General features: G+C 38.6%; 2 protein-coding genes across 12 annotated transcripts in view; one reads left to right on the forward strand and one right to left on the reverse strand.

Annotated features, from left to right (window-relative positions):
* The window catches only part of nck1b (NCK adaptor protein 1b), a 165,297-nt gene extending 156,589 nt beyond the window's left edge, over nucleotides 1-8,708 (reverse strand). For all 4 annotated transcript variants that reach the window (XM_073941382.1, XM_073941386.1, XM_073941384.1 and 1 more), the window contains exon 1: nucleotides 8,443-8,708. The gene's annotated coding sequence lies outside the window, so the exon portion shown is untranslated. The remainder of the gene's footprint in view (nucleotides 1-8,442) is intronic.
* wdr37 (WD repeat domain 37) overlaps nucleotides 1-27,827 on the forward strand; it is a 52,021-nt gene that overhangs the window by 22,990 nt on the left and 1,204 nt on the right. For all 8 annotated transcript variants that reach the window (XM_073940437.1, XM_073940439.1, XM_009297244.5 and 5 more), the window contains 9 exon segments: nucleotides 4,124-4,259; nucleotides 5,375-5,446; nucleotides 5,616-5,660; nucleotides 7,201-7,277; nucleotides 8,481-8,715; nucleotides 9,316-9,457; nucleotides 24,911-25,045; nucleotides 27,110-27,224; nucleotides 27,630-27,827. The exon segment at nucleotides 27,630-27,827 is cut by the window's right edge. In XM_073940437.1, the coding sequence (XP_073796538.1) occupies nucleotides 4,124-4,259; nucleotides 5,375-5,446; nucleotides 5,616-5,660; nucleotides 7,201-7,277; nucleotides 8,481-8,715; nucleotides 9,316-9,457; nucleotides 24,911-25,045; nucleotides 27,110-27,224; nucleotides 27,630-27,761 (1,089 nt within the window). In that variant the 3' untranslated portion in view covers nucleotides 27,762-27,827.

Below are 27,827 nucleotides of genomic sequence, written 5' to 3' on the forward strand. Positions count from 1 at the left end.
TCTGAGCATTGCCTTTTACAGATATTGTTAGGGATGCACTGATAAAGACATTGGCCGATGAATTATAGAGTTCATGATTTATAAAACATCAGTATGATGGATTACAACAGTATTTAAATAAAACAGTATTCTCAAAACTTTATTACTGGAATAAAGATACTGGTTTGCAGTCGGTTTAAGCTTTGAAGACATTATATTATATTAAAATTACATTAACAATATAAAAAGTGCTCAATCATCACTGATATTTTGTGCATCCCTAAATATTACAGCATTTTTTTTACTATTAAATATGTGTTTATGCAACAATATATGTTGTTTCTCATCATTAAATGTAGCAAATAAAGACTAATATATGGTATTTTACTATGGTATATGGTATACTACTATAGTAATGTGAAACTTACAGTTTGATCAACTCTAAACGATAAAAGCAAATTATAAAAACTATGATTTTTATTTTAAATATTCACCCTGTTAAATATCTTGATACCAAATTATATGCAAAATGTTCCAATATATGCAAAATACTCAATATTTGAGCCATTGGGCATTAAATTAAAGAGATTTATAATGTTTCGAAATATGTTTTGTTTTAAATTATTGCTTTAAAAAATGTTTCTGGAAAATATTCAGCAATTATTGATTTTTATTTCAATATAAACTGCATTGCAGTAACTGATTCTATCTTATTTAATGGATAATACATGTTACACGAGACACCAAATCAGCATCTACACTACCTGACAAAAGTCTTTTCGTCCATCCCAGTTGTAAGAGCAACAAATAATAATAAAAAAGCAAATAAGGTCAAGGTTCTTCGGGATTGGCCAGACATAAACATTACTGAGCATGTCTGGGGTAAGATGATGGAGGAGGCATTGAAGATGAATCCAAAGAGTCTTGAACTCTGGGAGTCCTGCAGGAAGGCTTTCTTTGCCATTCCAGATGACTTTATTAATCAGTGATTTGAGTCATGTCAGAGATGTACGGATGCAGTCCTCCAAGCTCATGATGGAGTCAGACACAATATTCATTCTGTCTCCACTGCAGCAGGACTTTATATTCTATACTGGACATTATTTCTGTTCAGTGACAAGACTTTTATCTAAGCAAAGTCAGACCGTACTGTCCTAATGAAATCATTAATAATAAAGCCATGATCAGATTTTATTCTGGTCAAATAAGCGTAATCTAGAGGCCTTTGCCTTTCATATAAGCCACTTCTGATGCCAAATGATCAACTAGAAGTTAAGTTATTATTTGTTGTTTACAAAACTTTGATAAGCGACAAGACTTTTGTCAGGTAGTGTATTGAACAATTTTAAACTAATAATCTTTCTCATTTATTTTTTAAGTTTTGATTTACTTACACCCAAACATTTGACATTTTAATAATATTGTCGTATATGACATCAAATAAAAATTGTAAATATATATGTTATTGTTTCCACAGTATTTTATCAAATGCATGCACATCTGCTAAGCATAAGGTAAACATAAAAAAATGAATAACATTTAGCAAAATCTACACTTCTGAATTCAGTTTGCACAATATTTGGACCACTTTAATAGTAACTAATACATGGATTTATATTAGTGCATAACAATTATTCAGAAGAGGTCGTTGTACCTCAGAAGATCTTTTCTGTAATTCAAATGTTCTTATCGGAGATCTTTCAGTGTATTTTAAATGAGTTTTATGTAAAGTCTGTGATTTCAGCAATTTAAATGTCATTTAATCAACTTATTCAATGTAAATGATATATATTTTTTGTTTAAAGCAGTGTTTCTCAACCATGTTCCTAGAGGACCACCAGCTCTGCACATTTTCCATGTCTCCTTAAAGAGCCCATATTATGGGTTTTTGAAAATTCCCCTCCATGTAGTGTGTAACACAGCTCTAAGTGAAGTGAAGTATCCAGCTAAGGCTTAAATCTGTAAGAATACAGTGTTTAAAACTGTTGATTCATCTATAAAAGAGTCGAATCATAGTGCTTCAAACGAGTCGCCGTGATACCGACTCATTAGGTGTTTCGCCATGACGTACGAACGAAACAAAGTTTTTCACGTGCACGCGCAAACCCGGGAGATTTCAAACCTGAGGCCCCGCCCTCTGACGCAGTAACCCAGACACACACACACACACACCCACAAACACACGCACACCCACAAACACACGCACACAAACATGCCGGTCGATTGAAGTCACACTGCAGATGGATATATTGAGTCTCTACCCAAAGATGAAACATCAGCATTATAACCAAGCAGTTGGAAACTTCTGGAAGCTACATGCTACAAAGAATACTTCATCTGAGTTTGTTAAAGGAAGGATCAGTAAAGAGTAACTGATGGACGTCAGGATGGGTTTCTTCCTACATTTCTCAAGTGTAAGTACGTGCGGTTAAAGTTGTTGCCTCGTTTACTCTAGCTTGCAAATGTATTTAGTTGTGATTTGTTACTTGTAACCGCGTGTACTGTATCAGGTTAACTGGATATATTATCTTATCGCGTGCAAAGTCACGTTAAAAACGCGACGCGTGCTGTTTGTTTGTTGGAGCTCCGTGCTAGAGTTCTGCTCCCGCGATTTATTCGGAAATGTATTCCCGCGCCGCAGAAATCTGGCGCGGGGAGAGAGAGAGAGAGAGAGAGCGAGAGAGAGAGAGAGAGAGCGAGAGAGAGAGCGAACGAACGAACGAGCTTTGTGTACTTTGTGCTGTGTGTATACAGACAGCTTGGCTGTCTGGACTGTATACTGGGTGATATTTGGTTGTGTTCTCCGCTCTAGCGGGACCGGGCGCGGCGGGCAGAAAACGGAGCGGGTTCTCAGGCTAAAACCTGGCGGGTGCGGGCTGAAGCGGGAGCGTTGTCATCCGGAGGTGTGTGTGTGTTTTTGTGTGTGTGTGGTATGGCGAGTACACGACTGTCTCCTTCGTTCGGTTATCCGTGGCACTATCCACTCGCCATAGTGTGGCAGCTAAAGTCCACGCCTACACTATCGAGCGTGTATGAACTGTGATTACTTTTTAAATTGCTGATTAGCTATTGGCCATTTCCCTCTCTGACTGAAGGCAGTCGACCAATCGCGACAGACTGTCATCGGTCCAATCAGCGCAGATTAGCTCCGCGCTAAGGAGGGGTTTGGGAACAAATGAATCACTGGACGATTCATACAGGAGTCGCTGGGATAATTAGATAAAAATAAATGCAGATTATAAGACCATGAAAGTGTTTTTTGACCTTGCATGCATATTAGACTGTTGTTGGAGACCCTTACAACCAAGATATGACCTTATTTCATGTATAATATGGGCTCTTTAACTAAACACGCCCGATTCAGATCATCGGCTTATTAGCAGAGACTAAAAGACCTGTGATGGGTGTAACAGATCAAGGAGACATACAAAACATGCAGTGTTGGTTGTTCTCCAGAAACCTGGTTGAGAAACACTGATTTAAAGGGATAGTTCACACAAAAACTGAGATGTACGCACTATTTTCAAGTCGTTCCAGAATTGTATAAGTCTTCTTTTGTGTCCATATTTTAAAGAAAGCTTAAAACCTGTAACTATTGACTTCCATAGTAGGAAAAACACACACTACAGAAGTCAATGGTAGCTAACATTTTTCAAAATATCTTCTTGTGTGTAAATGATGCAATTTTCAATTTTGTGTGAACTATCCCTTTAAATGGCATTATCTACTTTTTGTAACATCTCCCTTTTTCCTTTTATTTATTTATTTACTTATTTATTTTAGATTCAATCCTTACATTTTCACGCATCTTTCTTGACAGCTTTTAAACATTTCAACTGTATTTGTTTGCTATAGTGGTGTATTATTTTGTGTGTTCGGGTGTTTTACTTTTAAACGATCCTATTCAAGAAGTATTGACTATGCTCTCCAAGACCTTGGATCTTGTTCGAGAGACTGTATGACTGAATGCCGTGTGTTCATACAATCCAGCAGTGTAACCACATGAGTGTAGAGATGTTCCAGTCATGTATGGTTTGAGTATTTCCCCCATGCTTCTGCGCTGCTTACTGTGTCGCTCTGTGTGTGTGTGTGTGTGTGTGTGAGAAGCTCTGATCATACGCTCACTCTGGTTTCCATCCCTCAGATTGTGTCCAGTTTCAAAGCAACCACATCGCGCGCAGTGTGTCAGCTGGTCAAGGAGTATGTGGGACACCGGGACGGGATATGGGATTTGGCTGTGACTCGGGTTCAACCGCTAGTTCTGGGCACTGCTTCTGCTGGTATTTTTTTACTTTGATAATTTGAGATTTCTATTGTGTCTACTTGTGTAATGTCCCTATCGATAGTGTTTCAGTCACAGTGGAGAACTGGCGAGCCAAATAAATAAAATTGTTACTGTGCTCTCCATAGAAATGCAACACAATCCAGTCATATTTCCACCTGTTTCAGGGTACGGATATTTGATCAACTAACGAAACCAAGAAATGATTCCAAACTGTCAATAGTGGGCACTTATGATCCATATGTTGCACTTATATTTGTTTTTTAGTCATTTAAAACCAGTTAAAAGCTGTCAGAGCTCCAATTGGCGGTATTTCCATCGATTTTGTGGATATTCTTCGACAATTGAATCATTGGTAGACCCACATCGCAGATTTCCAGATTGTTTTAGCCTACTATTGATTCTATTTATTTACTTGTGTAAATGTGTGTGTACAGTTGAAGTCCGAATTATCACCCCTTCTGTTTATTTTTTTTCCTTAATTTCTGTTTAACGGAGAGCAGATGTTTTCAACACATTTCTAAACATAATAATTTTAATAACTCATCTCTAATAACTGATTTACTTTATTTTTGCCATGATGACAGTAAATAATATTCGACTAGATATTTTTCAAGACACTTCTACACAGCTTAAAGGGACATTTAAAGGCTTAACTAGGTTAATTAGGTTAACTAGGCAGGTTAGGGTAATTAGGCAAGTTATTCTATAACGATGATTTGTGCTGTAGACTATTGAAAAAATATATAGCTTAAAGAGGCTAATAATTTTGTCCCTAAAATGGTGTTTAAAAAATTAAAAACTGCTTTTATTCTAGCCGAAATAAAACAAATAAGACTTTCTCCAGAAGAATAAATATTATCAAACATACTGTGAAAATTTCCTTGCTCTGTTAAACATCATTTGGGAAATATTAAAAAAATTCAAAAGGGGACTAATAATTCTGACTTTAACTGTATATAAATATATATTTAAGTGTTTATATTAATTTCAGTAGCATTATAGAATATTATTTTATTTTTCCTGAACTGTGATCATGATTACATTTAAGCTAAAGCACAGATGAGCGCTAAGCTCTCTCTGTATGTGATTTATTATTATTTTTCTCTTCAGATCACTGCTCTATGCTGTGGAGTATTGAGACCGGGAAGTGTCTACTAAAATACGCTGGTCACGCTGGATCAGGTATGAAACTTTTCACCAGTACACAGACTGTCAACATTTCTGCCTTTAACACTTTACAAAAGTGTTAATTTTGTGAACCTGCATTTGAAAGTGATTATTTTCAGGGTTTTACGAGCTGTAGGATTGGTGATTGTTGTGTACAGTGAATGTTTACGGTCTGTTTTTGCAGTGAACTCCATTAAGTTCCATCCCACAGAGCAGATGGCGCTTACAGGTATACACAAAAACTTTTTAATGGTTTGCTTTTTTTTACACAATGTCTTATATTTCTGTGTCTTGTTTATTAATATATGTTGGTGAAAAACGAATCAATATGTATTTTTATTAAAATGATCAATTGACAATAACAATTTCCACAGTATAGAATATATAATCCAGCAACTGGATTGTAAAGAACGCCTATTTCATTTATATCACAGATCAGTAATATTCGTCTGTCTATCTGTAAATGGTTAAAATTGAAGGAGAAGAATATGCTTAAATCTAATGAAATAAAAATGTCGGATTTTTAATTCAGAAAAATCTCAATTGTCTGAATTTTAAATTAAGATTTTTAAAATATTTTTAAAAATAAATGCAACTTAATTTCTATAATTTCGCTGGTTTAAATCCAAGCTCAGTTGCCATTTCTGCGTGGAGTTTGCATGTTCTCCCCGTGTTCTTCAGGTGCTCTGGTGTTCCCCACAGTCCAAACTAGAGATCTGCGCAGCACTAAATTTTGAATCCCGCTCCCGCCAGGTTTTAGCCCTAACCCGACCGCTCCCGCTTATATTTAGCATTTGTTGTCCCTCTGCCCAACCCGCCCCGTTTTCTACCCGTTGCGCCCATTTTCGCTAACGGACGAGGGGGAGAACAAAAGCGAAAACCCCCCAGCTATACAGAGTCCAGACAGCCTATAACAAACTATAACACACACACAAGCACCAAGCAAGTGACACACACACAGACAGCATCACGCTCTTTCTCTCATTCACGCATTCACGCATAAACACACACACAGCACAAAGCTCTCTCTTTCATATACACACACACACACACACACACACACACACACACACACACACACACAGCAAGAAACAAGCTAAGCGCAGCATCAGGCTGTCTCATTCACACACATACATACATACGCGTGCTTGCTCGCTCAGGAGTCAGGAGTGATATTGTTAGACCGCGAGCTTCTGTACAAAATTAAACCAGTTACCGACCGCTCCTGCGCTTCTTTCGGAAATTTATCTCCGCACCGCAAGAAATCTAGTCGGCCGTAGTGTACGAGTGTGAATGCGAGTGTATGGGTGTTTCCCAGTACTGGGTTGCGGCTGAAAAGGCATCAGCTGTGTAAAACATGCTGGATAAGTTGGCGGTTCATTCCACTGTGGCGACCCCTAATGAATAAAGGGACTAAGCCGAAGTGAAATAAATGAATAAATAATAATAACAAATGTTATAAAAATATTGTGAAAATGCCTTTGCTGTGTTGAACGGTGCTCGGGATAGATTTAAAAACATATTACAATTTCACAAGAGAGCTTTTAATATTGCCTTCAACTGTGTGTGATTGTCTGCTGATCTCTCATGATGCTGCTAATGAGGAGTTATTTCATGACTGAGGGCTGTACTGCATTAAGACTGAGATGTTTCTCTCTTTCATATAGATTTGTATTTCCCAGATGCTTTTAAATGTGATTTGATCAATGGCTGTGCTTTTTTCTTTTTGCTAATGTTGCCTCTGTGTTTGTTTTGTCTGTTCCTGACAGCGTCCGGGGACCAGACGGCTCACATCTGGCGTTACATGGTACAACTGCCACTTCCACAGCCTCCAGCAGACATCAGCGTGAGTATTAAACACACACGCACACACAAACACCCACAGAGACATGCGTACACACACGCGCATGCAGACGCAGACAGATACACTTAGACGCATATGACACACGTGTACAGACAAACATACACACAAAGGCAGACAGATGCGTACACAAATGCATACAGTACACACAAACGCAGTACACACAAACTAATTAGTTAACAGTAAGTGTAATATTAGTAATAATAAATATACAATTTAGTAATACTAAAATGTTCTGTGTAATAAAACGAAACAGGTAAAAAGTATTGAACACATGAAGGGAGGTGTGGAAATGCATGGAAAGCCCAGACAGCAGCTGAAATCTCTCAGTAGTTCTTCAGTAACCCTCTGCTTTTCCTCAGTGTAAATGAATATCAGCTGCTTCAGTCCAACATCTACATTAGCAGGATGATGGAGATGAAACCAGGGTGGACATTTCAGCAAAACAATGATCCATAACCAAGTAGACTTTCAAATGCTTTCAGAGAAAGAAAATCAAGCTGTAGAATGGCCCAGCCAATCATCTGACCTAAATCCAATACAGAATCTCAGATTTGATAGACGAGACCCACAGAACCATTCATTCATTTTCTTGTCGGCTTAGTCCCTTTATAAATCCGGGGTCGCCACAGCGGAATGAACCGCCAACTTATCCAGCAAGTTTTTACGCAGTGGATGCCCTTCCAGCCGCAACCCATTCCTGGGAAACATCCACACACACTCATACACTACGGAAAATTTAGCCTACCCAATTCACCTGTACCACATATCTTTGGACTGTGGGGGAAACCGGAGCACCCGGAGGAAACCCACACGAACGCAGGCAGAACATGCAAACTCCACACAGAAACGCCTACTGAGCCGAGGCTGGAACCAGCGACCTTCTTGCTGTGAGGCGACAGCACTACCTACTGCGCCACTGCTTCACCCACCCACAGAACCATATGTATAATATTGTGAAGCATCCTATAGAAAATAATATGAATGTAAAAGCGAGATCTGTAAAGGGTGTACTCATTTATCCTGTGCACTGTAAACCCTTTAATTATAGAAAAGTGTTTTATTTTTTATGAAATGTTTGTCAATTTGATCAGTTTTTCTGGTCATAATAACAGCTGGAGATGCTGAAATGGTAATGAAATCAAATTACCTCAAACATTTGCTCTTGTCATTTCCTGTGCGACTCAGGCCTCGCTGGACGATGACGTGGATTTCTCTGATAAAGACGAGGCAGACGGCGACGCTGATGGACCCAATGAATGCCCCACCATCCGCGTGGCCACAACCACCTTGAAGAGCCACCAAGGCGTGGTGATCGCCGCTGATTGGCTGGTGGGAGGAAAGCAGGTGGTCACTGCGTCCTGGGACAGAGCCGCAAACCTGTACGATGTGGAGACCTCGGAGCTGGTGCACACCCTGACAGGTGAACATGAGGAGAAATAAATCAACATTTACTAATGTGTTTAAGGAGAGTTATTATGGATATTTTAATTCATTCATTCATTTTTCTTTGGCTTAGTCCCTTATTTATCAGGGGTCGCCACAGTGGAATGAACCACCAACTATTCCAGCATATGTTTTACACAGTGTATGTCCTTCCAGCTGTAACACCCATACACACTCATACACACATTTTAGTTCACCAATTCCCCTATAGCGTATGTGTTTGAACTGTGGGGGAAACCGGAGCACCCAGAGGAAACCCATGCCAACATGGGGAGAACATGCAAACTTCACACAGAAATTCTAACTGACCCAGCCGGGACTCAAACCAGTGATCTTGCTGTGAGGCGACCACTGAGCCACCAGTTTTTAATATTTGTTGTTTTTTATTTCTTATACTCGTTTCTTTTATTCTTGTTCATGTAAACCACTTTGAATTACCATTGTGTGTGAAATGTGCAATATAAATAAAGTTGCCTTGTTTATTATTTGTTAAACCCTCAACTACAACTCAGTTGTATTGTATCAACCTCTACCCCAGCTCTAACCCTCACCATTACCTGTTTGTGTGTGTTTGCAGGTCACGATCAGGAGTTGACCCACTGCTGCACTCATCCGACTCAGCGTCTGGTGGTCACTTCATCCAGAGACACCACCTTCCGCCTGTGGGACTTCAGAGATCCCTCCATCCACTCAGTCAATGTCTTCCAGGGCCACACCGAGTGAGTCACATCATCTTATTGACCGTCGACATATAAACAACCTGCCAAAATGAACATTTGGTGTCACTTTAAATTACTGTATGCTTGTAAAATATTAATATTAGAGTAAATTAAAGTGCTTTTTATAGAAATAATATGGTATAATATTTTTTAATATGACATAATAATATAATAACAACAACAATAATAAATATTATTATTATATTTTAATAAATATTATATATTTATTAAATAAATACATATTTTTGTATTAGACCATAGATAAAGTTATGAATATTTTTTCAAAATGTTTTCCATAGTCATATTTTAATAACATTTTCAGTTCTTAAAGTGTTATGATTTTATTATTTAAACATACTTTAAAAAAAATGAATGAATTAAGATATTAAAATTACAACGCCAAACACAATGTGATAAAAAATCAATGCATCCTAAAATATTATTTTAAAATTTTGTATATATTATATTATGTATTATTATTACCATAATAATAAAAAAGTTGTAATAAATATCTGTTAATTGATACATTTTATGACGTTTTTTACAAGCTTTTTGATTACTAAAATTAGTTTTAAAAATTAAAATGCATCAACAGAATAGTAATTTTAGATCATTTTTATATTTATTGTTGTCTGTAGCACATTTATACAAATTAAGCAAAATATGATACGTTTGTCATGATGGTGATTAGAAATATGTTTTGGGTGATGCATATCGGCGCCGTTATAGTAATTAAAATTGCTCAGATCATTTTTGTGAAATAAAATATTGGAATATTTATTAAAATGTTGTGAATAATATTGAAAATATTTGTGAAATATAACATTTGCAAACTTAACAAAAAATGAAAAAAAATGTATGAATTAAAACAAATAATGAATTAAAAGCTAAATTACTACTATTATTACTATTTTTATATTTTATTATTACAATATTTTTAAATGAAAAATACATATTTCTTTTGTTAATTGTTAATGTATTAATTTTAATAATTATTACAATGTTGTTGTTATTATTATTATTATTATTATTATTATTATTATAACATTTTAAATATAAAATTTTTATTTTTTTAATTGTTCTTTATTAATTTTATAAATTACTACAACGTATAATAATACCAACAACAACAATAATAATAACAATAATATAAATAGTAGTAGTAGTAGTAGTAGTAATAATAATAATAACAACAACAATAATAATCGTAGAAATAGTAATAGCAATAATATTTTTTTATTGTTAATGTATTAAATAAAAAATATTTAATAATTATAAAAACTTATAAATACTAAATTATATGAACTAAAATATAAACAAAAAATAATAACATGAAAAAAAATCTTAAAAATAGTGTTTGTTTTATTGGTAAAATATAAATTCTTAATAATATTACCAGTAAATATTGGTAAACAATATTGATATTGTGGGTGGCTGTTGCTATAGGTTTTGTCAGATAAGTATATATTTTTGCATTGCTATCCAAAATAAATTAATATTCAAAAAAGCCCAAATTAAGCAATAATTTGTCATCCATCAAAGTTCATCCCAGACATTCATTTAAATGACACTTTACAAATAATACATTATCCATGTGCTCCACCAGATGGCAGTGCATGTCCAGTAATTACACAAGCACCTCAACACACACTCATTTCACACTTAACTTTCATTTTATTCCCATACATCTCCTCTAAACTGTGTTAAAGCGAGCCCTTTACCGTCTGGCAGCGTTTGGTTTTTATTTCCCGTCAGCAGCTGCAGCGTGAGCGGTGTTTTGGTGGCGTTTAAATGGGTTGTGTGCTGGTAGTTATGGCTGGTTAAGGCGGCGCTGCAGTCTTTTGATTACGGAGGATTACACGCCGCTCATTATGTCCAAGCCTAACATGTATAATTCCGTCAGATCCGGCGTAATGCTCTCAAATAGACAATCAGCGTAATGAGATTAGCGGCGTAGCACACTGTCAGCCCCGCCGCGCGAACTCAATTACTGTCCTTCACCGGCACACACACACACCATTCATTCAGCTCATTCATTACTCGCTGGACTCATGTCTGAGCAATAATGTGCTGCAGAGTCAATATAGTCACAGCTTGAAGCCATTGTTACACACAATATAGTGCAGTCTATATTATGTAAGGTATGCTTGACGACTGGCTGTTAAATTAATACGAATACCGAGATGGTTATTCGGCCATTAGGCCATAGTGGGGTGCCTTAAAGCCTGCTAAGTTTCAAATTTAGGCCTTACAAAGTCTTGAATTCACTGAATGAATGTCTTGTAGATCTTAAAGGGCACCTATGATGAAAATAATCTTTTGTAAGCTGTTTGCAGGTATACTGTGTGTGGTTATAGTGTGTCCACAGTCATATTGGTGAGATATAAAGACAATAAGTCTCTATTTTTATTTCCTGATGTTAAAATAATATCAAATCTCTGCAATTTTGAGGCCCATTGCAACGTGACGTAGGAGTGCAGTTTCCCCGCCCAACGAATTGATTGACAGCCGTGTATTAATGCATATAATTATATCCACAAGACAGGACGTGTCCAAAGTAACTGGGATTAAAAGATCTGTTGAGCTCTCTGTGATCATCAGTCATCATCAAATGTGATCAAGAATGAGTTTTACAAGTTTAAAACGTTTTTAAAACCGTGTATGTTGGTAATGAATTACAGCGATTTTGACATATTTACATCACCAGAGCCACATGTCAGTACAATTATAAAAGAAGAAGCTTCAATTAAAGTTTGTGGACGTTAAATCAGGTTAAATTTATACATGAGCATAACGGATATCCATACAGGAGTGGATAATAATGTGTATCCAGTCACATTTGCCATGCTAAAACAGTGCAAAGTTAAACGTGTGTGTGTGTGTCCGCTGTGTGCGTGAACTTTGTTACGACATTGTGTGTGACTTGAGGTTCGAATTAACTCCATAACAAATACATCAAATAATCATTGGGAAAGTTCTTACTGTAGTATTTCTCACAAAGGTTACGCGAGATCTGCTTCCTTTTGTAAAGTTCACAAACTGAGGCCCCGTTTACACTAGTGCGTTTTAGTTTTAAAACGATGTTTTAGATCAAAAACGATCCGCATCCACACTAGCGTTTCACCTAGCATTACTGAACATATCTCCGTCCACACTACGCCACCAAAAACGTATATCACGTGACCATTCGCGCACTCTGGGCATGCACGTTCTAGTATAAACAGAAAGCATGCGTCTTGCTCGGCATTTGGTTATTGTCAGTCAACAAACGCCGGTTGAACAATAAACACGATGGCAAAGAAAACAAGAGAGGTATTTTTGTGGACAGACGACGAGGTTGAGTTGTTACTAAACATAACAAATGAATAACTGCACAATGGCACCTAAAACAGACAATAGTGCAAGCAGCGCTTCCATTTCTGTGTCCATGTTGTTGTTTAAAGTGAAGGCTGGTCTGCTGTCTTCCGGTAACGTTAAAGCCATGTGTTATAGTCATGTGATAGGGGCTTGACGAATGAGGGAAGGATACGCAATGACACAAAACCCCCAATCAGGTATCGAATCTCAGCAGCCCCGCCTCCGTTTTCAGATGTCTCCGTTTTTCCTCATCCACACTGAGACAGAGCAGCAGCGTTTCAGAATGAAAATGACCTCTTCAGCGTTTTCGAAACGCTACGTTTTCGGCGCTCGAGAACTCCGGCGTAGTGTGGACGGATGGTGTAACCGTAGCAAAACTTAAAACGAAAGCGCATTAGTGTAAACGGGGCCTGAGGTTGAAGCTTCTTCTTTTGTACTGACATGTGGCTCTGGTGAAGTAAAGACGGTAAAATCGCTGTAATTCATTACCAACATGCACGGTTTTAAAAACGTTTTAAACTTGTAAAACTCATTCTTGATCACATTTGATGATGACTGGTGATCACAGAACGCTCAACAGATCTTTTAATCCCGGTTGGTTTGCACACGCCCTGTCTTGTGGGTATGATTATAAGCATTAATACAAGGCTGTCAATCAATTAGGTGGGCGGGGAAACTGCACTCCTACGTCACATTGCGGTGGGCCTGAAAATGGGAGTGATTTGGATCCTATTTGAATGCCAGGAATTTATTAAAAAAATAATTATTACAAAACATTAAGGCCCTGAAAATCTTGCAACAATCCATCAACATCATAGAAACTTGAAAAATCCAACCACACAGCAACATGCTAGAAAACACTTGGCACCAAAATAACAATGCCCTGAAAACCACCCACACTGCCCTGGTGTTCCGGCGGTGAGCAAACACACACACTGTCTTCAGAATGAGCAACAACTAACACACAAAGTTTGACTTGGAAACACACCGAAAGCTTAATGAATGAGACGTCTGACAGGAAACTGCAGTGCATCTGAGTGCTGTTCATGCAGATGTGTGTGTGTGTGTGTGTGTGTGTGTGTGTGTGTGTGTGTGTGTGTGTGTGTGGGCAGTAGAGACAGCTGTTGGTTGTAATGAGTGGCGTACAGTGCAGTGTGTGTGTGTTGATTGAGTCCCGCATGAGAGACAGAGAGGCTGTTGTGCTGTCAGTGGGAGTGAATGCTCTGCTGCTCTGGGACTGTAAGATGAATGAGCTCTGCGCTTCTCCTGGCAGGAGCTGAAGACCTCCTAAAGACCAGACACACACACACACACTTGCACACCTTCACACCGCCTGCGTTTATGTTCATTCATGCTGAGCACATACAGTAGTGCATACATGAGTCATGCTGGACTACACTCACTCACTCCCTCACGCACTTGCTTACTTGTTTATTCACTTGCTCACTCACTCACTCACTCACTAACTCACTCACTTACTCGATCACTCACTCCTTACTGGCTCATGCACTCGCTTGCTAACTTACTCTCTCCCTTACTCGCTCATTCACTCACTCCACTTACTCATTCACTCTCTTAAGCCGTGGCCACACTACACATTTCGCCCCATAGACTTCTATTCATATGCAGGTGAATGCAACAGACCGGAAGCACAAGCTTGTGTGACAGGTTTTGCATGTTTCTGCATTACAAAGTTCAAGCTCAATAACCTCGGACATGCGAAATCGCATCATATGATTGTGTAAGACCAATAGAAAATAAAAACATAATATCTCTCAATAGAAATTGAATATACAGTTGAAACCAGAAGTTTACATACACTCTTAAAAAAAAAGGAACAGTAACATTTCAAAAAAATGTCAGATGGTAAATCATACTAAACGTTTACTATTTTAGGTCTGTTAGGATTACCTAAATGATTTACATTTGCTAAATGCCAGATTCATTTCTTGACAGTCAAAAGTTTACACACATTTCCTTGGTATTTTTTAAGCTTTGCTTTTAAACTTTATAACTTTGGTTAGATGGTTTGGGTCTCTTTCTACAAGCTTCTCACAATAGTTTGAATGAATTTTGGCCTATTCCTCCTGACAGAATTGCTGTAACTGAGTCAGATTTGTAGGCTGCCTTGCTCGCACAAGCTTTTTCAACTCTGCAGACAAATTTTCTATAGGATTGAGATCAGGGCTTTTTGATGGCCTCTCCAAAACATTCACTCTGTTGTCCTTAAAGCACATTTTAACTAATTTGGCAGTATGCTTAGGGTCATGGTCTGTTTGGAAGAGCCATTTGTGGCCAAGTTTTAATTTCCTGGCTGATGTCTTGAGATGTTGCTTCAGTATTTCTACATAATGTTCTGTCTTCATGATGCCATCTATGCTGTGAAGTGGACCAGTCCCTCCTGCAGCAAAACAGCTACACAACATGATGCTGCCGCCCCCATACTTCACAGTCGGGATGGTGTTCCTAGGCTTGTAAGCTTTCCCTTTTGTCCTCCAAATGAAACACTGGTCATTATGGCCAAACAGTTCAATCTTAGCTCCATCAGACCACATAAATTTGTCTTTTTCCCCAGTGTAATTTAGCTAATTGTAATCTGGCTTTGTTGTTGATTCTGGCTTGTTGATTTTCCCATGTTGTCACACAAGGAAGCAGTGTGTTTGAGCTTTTCCTTCAATACTATTCTACAGTTGTGCCTCCAATTAACTCAAATGTTGTCAATTAGCCAATCAGAATCTTTCAAAACCTTGACATCATCATCTGAGCTTTTTCAAAGGCAGAATAATCTTATTGTATGTAAACTTGACTTTCAGCAAAAGTTATAACAAGTTCTCAAAACATTTCTCTCTTATCATTCTGCTATTAAGCAAAACAGAAACAAATGTGATCATCCTAACTTACCTAAAAGAGAAACAGTTTAGTCACATTAAAATCTGACAATTTTTTAAAATGGTTTGTGCCTTTTTATACAGTGCATGTAAACTTCTGGTTTCAACTGTAGGAAGCCATTGCTCGCTTTATCAATGCCTAATCGTCTTGTTTTGCAACTACGCATCCTGCATCCTACTTTTGGAACTTCAAATCATTTTATTTTTTTTAATGTCCTAATATGATTAATACATGTGCGCATTTAAAAGAAAGTACCTGTTTTTTTCACATAATCAGGTTTCAAACTGTCATTAACAACAGGATGCATGTCTAATTTTTCCAGCCTGAGAGTCTGAAAGTGCTGTACAGTTACTAATAGTGAGTGAAGTTTAGCTAAGTTGTGCAGTGCAGCTCACATATGGTTGTCTCCCTTCGCTAACCTAGAGCATCAGGACGCACCATGAGCGCAGTATTGCGACATATGGACACTTAGATGAAACATTCAAGCCTTTGCCCACTGTTTTTCTGCTGCTAACAGCATATGCAGTGGAAACTTTACAGACTGGCGTTTTCAGAGCTAGCTAGTGTATGCTGGTGCTCACAGAAATGGTGAGTCACCAAAGCTGAAAGCGCCTGGGTGCCAATCATGGCGGTTTGAGCTTCAGCTTTTAACCATACGATAAAATGCTGTCGAGACAAAAAAAGAGCATTGCGCATTTTCTATGTACGTTGTATAGCTGTCAATATGGCTAAAAACCTAAATTTGAAATTTGAATTCTAAAGGCAATACTTAATGTTACAGGAACGGTATTGTCTGATAATAAATGATGAGACTCACTTTTTAAAATCGCGCATCATTTCAAATGACTTCTTAAATACTAGGGATGTAACGGTATTGTAAATACCGTCATACCGCAATATTATTTTTTTTCGATATTACCGAAGTCGCATGACTCGGTAAAACTATAGGTCTTCTGAGAAAATTTGCTCAGGCGAATGAAGCGAACGGGATGTAGCGAAAACTACAATTGCCATCAGCCCATGCTTGACCATCATCCCTTGCGGTCTGTTGTCGCTACAGATCCAGTAATGCGGAAATGGAGTGTGCTGCTAGAAGCGGGGATGAAAAGAGCTGGAAAACTCTAAAGCAGGTCGCACACCAGAAGCGGCGCTCGGCGGCGCGCAGCGCCACGCAGCGCCATGTATTTTAGAATTCTAATCATAGGTTTCTATCAGGATACACACACCGGCGCCGCAAGTCGGCGGCGCCCGGTGACGGCTCAGGACGCAGTTCATTTTTCAGCCGCGCCACAGAGCGCCATCTGATTAGTTTCATGTTAAATATCATTCGAATGTGCGCGTCTGGTGTGCGATACTTTAAACTGTCATGTACGCGCCGTGTCGCGGCGCCGAGCGGCGCTTCTGGTGTGCGACCTGCTTAAGTTCAGACTCCGCAAGTTTGATCAAGGCTGCAGTCTCTTCTTCTCAGTTTGATATGGAAAAGCAGATTATACCGAGGACACGGGTAAATCTTCAAAGGGAACAGTGTACTTTAACTTCATTCACATCACCCTGGCTTCGTTGTTTCACTTTCTCAACAATAAAATGTAAACATGATTTAAGGAACTGCCTATTTTCATTTTAATATTAGCAACTTAGACAGCAGACATGTTGAGGCGTCGTGCTGCATAAGATGAGCGTCAATTTCACTGTGTGGATATTTATAACAAAACGGAGCCGATAAAAACACTGCCTCCTTTCAATTTCAGTGAAAATACGAAACATCCCCTCTCTTTTGCTGAGTATCAGTTTTAAGAATCGATAATGGCCATTTTAAAAGTATAACATACAATAAGTTTATACATTATAGGAAATGAAGGCAAGCGATCAGTCAGTATACAGAATTGGTTACATTAATCATTAACTTATCTTTGCGCTCAGCCAAAACACGTTACCTGAGAACAAGTAATAGATTCCAATGCCCAAAGTCAGGCAATATGTCGTTAGATAAAGACAACAAGATAAATGAAATATCCCGTTTAATAAATATAGTGAGATTAGATCCAGCGGGAGATGCTTGATGAGAAGTCCGACTAGCAGAGCTCTCATGGGTAGATGGGCTGAGTGTGATTAAATGTTGAATGTGATGAGTTTTCAACAATACTAAATTGAAACTTTATTTTTTTACATGGTTTAATAATTTTTTGTTATTAAAATTGAAGTTCCTGTTTCAAAAGCTTACAGATAGATGGCTAATTTGTATGTCATTGACACTTTTGGCACTTTTTTGGAGTATTTTCATAAGTTTTGTTTTTTCCTGTAAATGATTCAATAAATACCGTACCGTGACATTCATACCGAGGTATTACCGTACCGTGAAATTCTGATACCGTTACATCCCTATTAAATACAGTATATTGCCCTTAATGTGCATTTAAGGGAAAACATCAATAGCCAGAGATAAAGTCTTTTAACAGACATTGTAATGTTTGTACCATCACAAAATTGCAATAACAAACATAATTCGTCAAGCTTACAGAGTTTTTCATGGATCTTTTTTTGAATGTGGATGCAAGTATATGGATGTAAACACATTTACTGATGGTCAAGATGATTTGAAGTTAGCGGTTATTTAGCGGTTGGTATCTCGGAATAACATACCTTGGAATGATGCAACTGACCAATCAGAATCAAGTTATTCCAGACAATATAGATGTAAACGTATTCACTGACAGTCAAGATAATTTGAAGTCAGCAGTTATTAAACGGTTGTTATCTCGGAATAAGATACCTTGGAATGACGCAACTGACCAATCAGAATCGTGTATTCCACACAATGTAAATGTAAGTATATGGACGTAAACATACACACTGACGGTCAAGATGATTCGAAGTTAGCAGTTATTTAGCAGTTATCTCGGAATAGCATACCTTGGAATGACGCAACTGAAATGACGATCAATCAGAATCAAGTTATCACAGACAATGTGGATGAAAACATTGGCATACGGTAAAGATAATTTGAAGTTAGCGGTTAGTGTCTTGGAACAACAAACCTTGGAATGACATGGAACTGACCAATCAGAATAGAGTATTCCAGATAATGTGGATGTAAACGTATTCACTGACGGTCAAGATGATTCGAAGTTAGTGGTTATTTAGCAGTTGTTATTGAGGAATAACATATCTTAGAATGGCGCAACTGACCAATCAAAATCGAGTATTCCAGACTATGTGGATGTAAACGTACTCACTGACAGTCAAGATGATTCGAAGTTAACAGTTATTTAGCGGTTGTTATCTTGGAATAACAAATTGTAATGTCGCAACTGACCAATTAGAACTAAGTTTTCAGACAATGTGGATGTAAACATATTCACGGACAGTCAAGATGATATGAATTAGCAGTTATTTAGCAGTTGTTATCACGGAATAACATACCTTGAAATGTTGCAAGGTAATTAGACTCGAGGATTCCAGACAGGCAAGTAATAACTAACATTAACTAATGAAGCCTTATTGTAAAGTGTGACCTCTTGTTTTGAGTTCCACAGCAGGTGCGTGTCGGTAAGTGTTGCATAGGTATCCTTTTTGACACCAAAAGATAGTTTAAGTCTTCACTAGGTATTACGACCTGTTGCTCAACTTCAGATGTGACCTTATGAACGCATACTGGCTCTCAAAAGGACAGCAGAATGGCCTGAAATGCCGTCTCATGATCATCTAATGATGATGCAAATGCTAATGAGTGGCACATTACAAATGAAACATGACAGGAGTGTCGCTGTTCGCCGGGGCCTGTAGTGTTTGTCGCCTCATTCCCCTTTCATCTGCAGGGCATTTCCTGTCAGAGCCGCTCTCTCTCTGTCAGGATGCGTATGAGTATCATCAGCGTGCTGGATTTCAGACAGACAGAGGGAGACACACCTGCTGTCTTGGGGAATGTGTCAGAATGGGTTTCTCATTGAGGAAATATCACAGCTGGTGTCTCCTTTGAGACAGATCACGCAGATTCTGGATGACAAGCCCAACTATTTTTGTTTCTCAGCCAGTGTTAAAAAAAAAAAGTCTGGCAGGAGGCTAAAGGGCCTCTAGGTAAGGTTAGGTGATTTAAAGAGGTCATGAACTGAGAAATCTACATTTACTACAGCTTTTGATATATAAGGGGTCATTTTACTGAAACAATATCCTGTATGTTTTAGACCTGAAATCTTCCTTATTACTGAAATAAAAGCGTTGTTTTGACTGTTATTTTCTTCATAAAATCCATGTTAGCCATTTAGCAACGAAGCTAGAGTCACCGGGCAAACAGAAGCCCTGCCCATCATGCGATCCCGTGTGTTTTGAAGTGAATTTGACACGCGAATGAAGCAGATTTGACGCGCGAATGAATCAGGGTTTGATGCGCGAATTAAGCAAGTAAACTCAAATGTTCACGCGGCAATTTACGCACGAATAGCGCAATTTATCTGCTCGTTCCGCGTCTGGTGTGAACACAGCATTACTCTCATCTAGGGATGGGTATCGTTAAGGTTTTAATGGTATTACTACTTTTATCGATACCACTTAACGATTCGGTACTTTAACGGTTTTCTTATCGGTACTTTTTTTAATGAAAAATTAACAACACATTTTATTACATTATTACATTTTTAATGTAAAATAAATCAAAACAAATAATTGTAAAACAAATAAATCATTTTTTTCCTGTAAAAGAATGTACAATGGTTTGAAGGAGAATGACTCTGTTTAACCGTTCTTCAGGAGAAAAATCAACATGTCTGTCTTTTCTGCCAGAAGTCGGGATCTTTCTTGGTTTATTGTGCTCCCTGCAGTTGAAAATACCCTCTTTGAGTTGCAAAATGCGGTTAAATGAGATAATGTTTATGATTTTTTCATTAACGCATTCAAATAAATCAGTTAACAGTGTTTTTTAAAAAGTTTTGGAGCATCTTAATGTAAAAATAAGCTGTGTTTTATAATTTATTAATCATAGTTTATTATTAGGCTACTCATAGGCTATATTTGTAAATACAGCTGATGTAAAAGCAGTTTTAATGTTTAATATTTATTTAGACTACTGCAAAAAATACATTTTTCATTGTAACTGAATGTGTGGGTTTATTTAACTATTAATATTATACTAATTTAGGTGATTGATTGCTGGCATAACGAAGGATGATGTAACGTTACAGTTAGTAGCTAGGCAGTCAAAAACTTTTGATTTGTCTTCCTGCAGTTAAGCCAGATTGATTGCATTTCCGCTTGCACAAGAAAACAACTTGTTGCGTTTGTTGCAACGAACAATGTCGATGTCCACTTTGGAAATGCAACCTGTTTGGTTCACTTCGCAAGTTTATGAGCTGTGTGCGGGCGAGTCTGTGTCGCGAGTTATACGTGTGCGCTTGACTTTTACACTTGACGAACTCGCCGGAAACACGAGCATTTCTCATGTGACACTGCCAATCGTGCAGATGAATATCAAATATCGTAAATTAGAAAACTTGGTCAGTTAAATTATGCTACTGTGAATAATGTTTATTCAGCAATGATTCTCCAGTACAGATAGCAGAACCGGTAACGTCAGAGCTTATCGATACTTCTGCCTTTTATAAAGTAGCACCGATACCGATAAAGTACTGAGTACTAATATGTACTAATATGAATGTTTTTAGCTGTATAAAAAGATGTGCAACCTCAGACACTCATGCACGCAATATTGAGTTATTATAATTGAACATTTTGACATCGAAGCCTAATAACATTTAAGGTCAAATCGCTCAACTTTAATAGAGTCCTAACTTCAGACGTATGTGATGTCACTTTTCACACCGGCAACATACGATATTGAAAGCAAGGTGTGAAACCATTTATCATATATGTGGCATTTGCTTGTGTTCGCATGACACATTGAAAGATACACACCGTAGATATCCAGTGACACCTTTTGTATCTGTTAGGCCTTCAATCTGTACAGATAAATTTGCATGTAGTCAACAAAACTTTCCTTTTGTTTCCATGAATGTCGTCATATTTCACAATTATGGATTTTGATGTCTTAACCAGTGTTCCCAGCATCAGCAAGATCATGTAATCACATACATCATCTTTAGCCATTGCTTTAAAGAACTTATTATACTCCAGCACTGGATCTCTATTAAACACACACACACACACACACTGCTCTTCGTCTAATGAGTCTCGACCTTGCTTGTCAGTGGTCCCAGGGGAAACGGAACATTCCCAAAATATCATTTGAGTTGTAATAGGATTTTAATCAAGCTTTTAATCTATTATCGGGACCACCGTCGCCCCCCAACCCCCTTACTTTCCGGAGCAACCCGCAATGTCAGAAAGTGTTTCCACGCTTCACTTTGGATGTGAACTGTGCCGAAGCGAGCCGAGCGAGGCTGTTAAATGTGGCCAAACTCAAGTCCAAATCTTTAATGCAGCGGGAATTTAGCCCCTAATTAAACCTTAATATCATGTCAATTCAAATTAGCACGGCTAGAGGCGAGGAGAGGACCAGCTCCGGCCCCCTTTTTTATTTTTTTCATTTTTCTCTCCCTCGCTCTCCCGAGAGAAGGGAATACAAAGAGGAGAGAAATGTCAGCAGGGAATGACGTGATAGATTAGAAATATTAAGGTCCATTAAATGGAAGTGTGTGTGCTGAGCGGAGCAGTTAAATGTGCGCTGTGACCCTGAGGGTTGCTGACATTCCTGCTGTTCACCCAGACTGCCTCAAATCACACACACACACATACACTCTCTCTGCCTCATTTTGCCCCAGCTGCTGGTGTTCTCGTGCCCTCGTACAGCAGGGCAGAGGGTGGTCTTTCCAACCAGGGAAAGAGGAGTTTCATTTCATAATCACAATAATATAATTTGTTGGGAAGATTTCATTTTGGTATCGACTAAGACACTCATCAGAGAAGTCATGTGCTGTATGGGCTCACTTAGCCAGACTTGTTACTAGGCACAAAGTCTTGTCCACATTGTACCTGTGTCTTGAAGGGTTTTTGTCTTGAAATAGTCATCTGGAATGGCAAAGAAAGTGTTTGAGCAGGACTCCCAGAGTTCTTCAAGACTCTTTGGAATCATCTTTAATGCCTCCTCCTTCATCTTACCCCAGACATAATCAGTAATGTTCATGTTTGGTGAATGGGCTGGCCAATCCTGGAGCACCTTCTTTGCTTTCAGGATCTTTGATGTGGAGGCTGAAGTATGAGAAGGAGCGCTGTCCTGCTGGAGAATTGTCCCTCTCCTGTGGTTTATAATGTAATGGGCAGCACAAATGTCTTGACACCTCTGTGGATGTTGCAGCATCCCTCATACAGCAGAGCAGAGGGTGGTCTTTCCAAGCAGGGAAAGTGGGAGTTTAGATTCATAATCACAATAATATAATTTGTTGGCAAGATTTAATTTCAGTATCAACCAAGACCCTTATCAGAGAAGTCACATGCTGTATGGGCTCACTTAGCCAGACTTTTGAGTATGCACAAAGTCTTGTCTACGTTGTATCTCTGTCTTGAAGGGTTTTGAAACTGATGCTTCACCATGTGGCCGACAGATACAGAAAATTTGGAAATGTAAAATTCTGTCATCACTTGATCATTCTTGACTTGGATCAAATAATTAGGAGTTTTGTTTTGCTGCTGAACACAAAATTTATTTTATAAAAATGCTGGAATCTTGTAACCCAGTGGCAGGGTCGCGCAGAGACCTTTCAAGGGGCATGTGCTCTAAGTGAAGACCCGGGGGCAGTTGGTGAATGATCGCAAACTCAATACCGGAGGGTACTTTCATTGGTTTCTGAGGGGCATTTTTTGATCCAAGAAAACAAAGGGCATGTACTCTGCACAGGTTGAGCCCTACCTGTGCACATGCCTGCCCCCAGTGGTGCCTAAACTTTTCCTGGAGGGCCGGTGTCCTGTAGAGTTTAGCACCAACTTCCTTCTAGTATACCTAGAAAGAGCTTAATTAGCTTGTTGAGGTGTGTCTAATTGGGTTGGAACTAAACTTTGCAGGACACCGGTTTTCCAGGAGTGAGTTTAGACACCCCTAATGCAACGATTGACTTCCAAGGTAGGGTTGTCGGAAGTATTGTTCGGTAACAATCATTGCTGAAATATAAAAAACATCCATTCCTCACTAACATTTGAGGGCTGTTCTCTGTTGAGGGTGTACTTAAACACAGCTGATTGGCCATCGTGTTTACATGCCGTTCACCAAGTGTAAAGACAGATAGGCGGACACTGGAGCATTTCGAATGGGCTACGAGTGATCTGCTGATCGATAGACTGATGGATATGAAATTATTCAGTTTCCGTCAATCTTTGTTTGCACTTGATGAACAAAGATGAAGAATAGTGAACCGATGAGCAATCAGTCATTTCTGCTGAGCTCTTGAACACAATAGCCAGTCAGTGGTGTTTAGGTACACACTCAAATGTTGGAAATCTCAGTACCGAACTTGATAGTTTTGACCTCTCTACTCCAAAGTTTTTGTTTTTCCTACTATGCAAAATGTTGGTGACCCCTGCTGTGGAGGACTGAAACCAGATTTTCCTCAGTACTACTGGACTAGTAGGGCTCCAAAATTACACCACTATTTAAAATATATATTTGTTGAGGAACTACTGTTAAGTCTGCCATTGGGAATACAGAAGGAAGTTCACATGATATGCTTCCTGATCCAATGAGGACTATAAAGGGCTGTGAATAAGGCTGGGGGAGATGACCTTGGGCACTCTCTAGTCACTCTGTATGGTAATTCTTCATGCCGGTAAAAGAGTCTATCTTGATTTTAAAAAAAACATAGGTGCTGAGCTCGTTACTTTTAGGGACTTGCCGTTTTGCTGATGTACTTCATCCAAAGTCCCTTACACCACACTTAATTCAGGGACAATCCCTGACGGAGTGTTTTGGAGTTAAGCGTCTCGCTTAAGAATGCAGTTATTACACAAACAGATTGTCATCTCAGTAATACAACATCCCATGATTCCTCTGTGACTCATGATCAGGATTAAATTGGTGCCCTTCACACCAAGATCGTTGACTTTTTGCGACGTCAACTGTTGTTTCAGAACAATCCATATGGATCTCTTGTATATTCTTGTGTTTTCAGAGTTATATTTTTGGCTTGCAGGTGTTGAAGAGTGATTGGAACATGTTTAAGGTGTGTGTGTGTGTGAGGTTTTATTGACATGCCACATTGTGGGTTTCAGCACCGTGACGTCAGCTGTGTTCACCGTGGGAGACAACGTGGTGTCTGGAAGTGACGATCGCACCGTCAAGGTGTGGGACTTGAAGAACATGAGATCTCCGATTGCCACCATCCGCACTGACTCGGCTGTTAATAGGTAAGAGCAGCAGGTTGCTGGAGGTGTAAGACTGCTTCCTGCGACTTGTTTCTGAACATGTAAAGACAAGCCTGTTTTAGTAAGTCATGGGAATTGGAGAAACTTGATTCCTCAGAATTTAAATATTTTGAAAGGAACAAGTCAAGTCAGACTTCTAAAGCAGAAACTGTGTGGAAGATAATGTGTGTAGGTTATTCGAAGCACAGTAACTACAGGTTTGATCAAAAGTGAGTTACATCAAAGCGTACAATGTTCTTTGTGACATCGATTCTGGGATAAAGTTTTGGGATAAAGCAACCTGGGTTCATTTTGCCAAAGTTCAAAGAAACTAAACTGCAGATCTACCTACAACATACAAATTTGACTTACTTTTTTCTCGTTTTTTTGTGCTTAAGTAGTAACTGCACTTTACCTTTATATGAAGAGGGAGATATTTATTAATTTATTGATAGATTTAATGGATGTATAAATGATTTATATGCCTACAAGCACATTTTTATAGCCACTTTTGAAATCTTAATTTTTAGAAATATTCCCCGTACTTCATGTTTTTATCTCTGGAAGTGGTCAAAACTGGACAGGCTCAATATGTTTTATTGCATTTGTGTTTAGTGTTGTCCAGTTGTAATCTGATTAGTGAAGAAGAAAAAAAAACGCATTTTAATACCAAATCCAAGTGGAGTCTTTGTGTAAATAATATCAATGTAATGTATTCACATTTAAATGGAAACTAATACAATCTTGTTTAATTGATTCGTTGGTTTGTTTGATTGACTTGGCTGGCTGGTTAATTGATTGGTTGGTTGCTTGAGTTAGTTAGATGGGTTGGTTAATCAATTGATAGATTGGTTGGTTAGTTGGTTGGTCGACTTGTTAGTTGATCAAGTTGAATAGTTAGTTGGTTAATTGGGTTGATTAGGTTTGTTGCTTGATTTTTTATTTTTTTGGTTGGTTGATTAGTTAATTGGAGTCGCTTGGTTAGGTGATAGAGTTAGCTGATTGAGTTGGTTGGTTGATTGAGTTAGTTAATCAATTGATGGGTTGATTGACTTGTTATTTGATTGAGTTTACTGGTTAGTTGGTAGATTGGTGGGTTGACTGGTTGGTTGATTTCTTAATTAATTGGTTGGTTGATTAGTCAATTGAGTTGATTGATTGATTAATTAATTGGTTAGTTGGAATTGGTTGATAGAGTTGGTTGATTTGTTGGTTGGTTGGTTGACTAAGTTGGTTGATTTAGTTAGTTGGTTGAGTTGCTTGGTTGGTTGATTGAGTTGGTTGTTGAGTTGCTTGGTTGGTTAAGTTGCTTGGTTGGTTGGTTGAGTTGCTTGCTTGGTTGAGTTGCTTGGTGAGTTGCTTGGTTGAGTTGCTTGGTTGGTTGAGTTGCTTGGTGAGTTGCTTGGTGAGTTGCTTGGTGAGTTGCTTGGTTAAGTTGCTTGGTTAAGTTGCTTGGTTGGTTGAGTTGATTGGTGAGTTGCTTGGTGAGTTGCTTGGTGAGTTGCTTGGTGAGTTGCTTGGTTAAGTTGCTTGGTTAAGTTGCTTGGTTGGTTGAGTTGATTGGTGAGTTGCTTGGTGAGTTGCTTGGTTAAGTTGCTTGGTTAAGTTGCTTGGTTGGTTGAGTTGATTGGTGAGTTGCTTGGTGAGTTGCTTGGTGAGTTGCTTGGTGAGTTGCTTGGTTAAGTTGCTTGGTTGGTTGGTTGAGTTGCTTGCTTGGTTGAGTTGCTTGGTTGAGTTGCTTGGTTGGTTGAGTTGCTTGCTTGGTTGAGTTGGTTGTTGAGTTGCTTGGTTGGTTGAGTTGGTTGGTTGAGTTGCTTGGTTGGTTGAGTTGGTTGGTTAAGTTGCTTGGTTGGTTGGTTGAGTTGCTTGCTTGGTTGAGTTGGTTGTTGAGTTGCTTGGTTGAGTTGCTTGGTTGGTTGGTTGAGTTGCTTGGTTGGTTGATTGATTGAGTTGGTTGACTGAGCTGATTGGATGGTTGGTTGATTGAGTTGGTTGGTTGGATAAGTTGGCTGGTTGATTGAGTTGGTTGATTGAGTTGATTAATTATATTTCTGTCTTGACCTGCAGGATAAGTGTCTCTGCGAACCAAAGAATCATTGCTTTGCCACATGACAACCGTCAGGTCAGGCTGTTTGACATGAATGGGGTTCGTCTGGCTCGTCTGCCACGCAGCAACAGACAGGTACGTTTCACACTGGGAAGAGATATTTATAACTTTCTTGTTGCCTCATGTCTGTTCAGTTTCTTTACACTCTTTAAATTGCCCATCTACTTAAATGGAAGCCCTTTTTAGTTTAGTGCTTAGGGATAACAAGATGACTCTCAATACCCGAGTAGCTGTGTACTTTTATCCCTGCTGTTAGGATTCCTTAGATGAATATGTAGATATTTGCAACAAACCTTCCTCAATATAATAAATTCAAAGAAACAACTTTACACACACTATGAGAGCAACATCTTACATGGTGCAAGGAACTAAAACAACAGAATTAAAGTGATATTTCACTCCAGAATTTTTATTCTGTCACCATCTACTAAGCCCCTGCTTGTTCCAAATGTGTCCTGACATATTTGACTGAATGCGCAGGGTCATCGGCGTATGGTGTGCTGCTCAGCCTGGAATGAAGAAAACCAGGCCTGTAATTTGTTCACCTGTGGCTTCGACCGGCAGGCCATCGGCTGGAACATCAACATCCCTGCACTCCTGCAGGAGAAGTAAATCCTTCATCATCCAATCAGGCCTTGAGGTGCCAGGAAGACTGGTGTATTTCATGGATAATGTGCA

Source organism: Danio rerio, chromosome 24, assembly GCF_049306965.1.
Source record: "Danio rerio strain Tuebingen ecotype United States chromosome 24, GRCz12tu, whole genome shotgun sequence".
In the NCBI taxonomy this organism is placed as follows: Eukaryota; Metazoa; Chordata; class Actinopteri; order Cypriniformes; family Danionidae; genus Danio; species Danio rerio.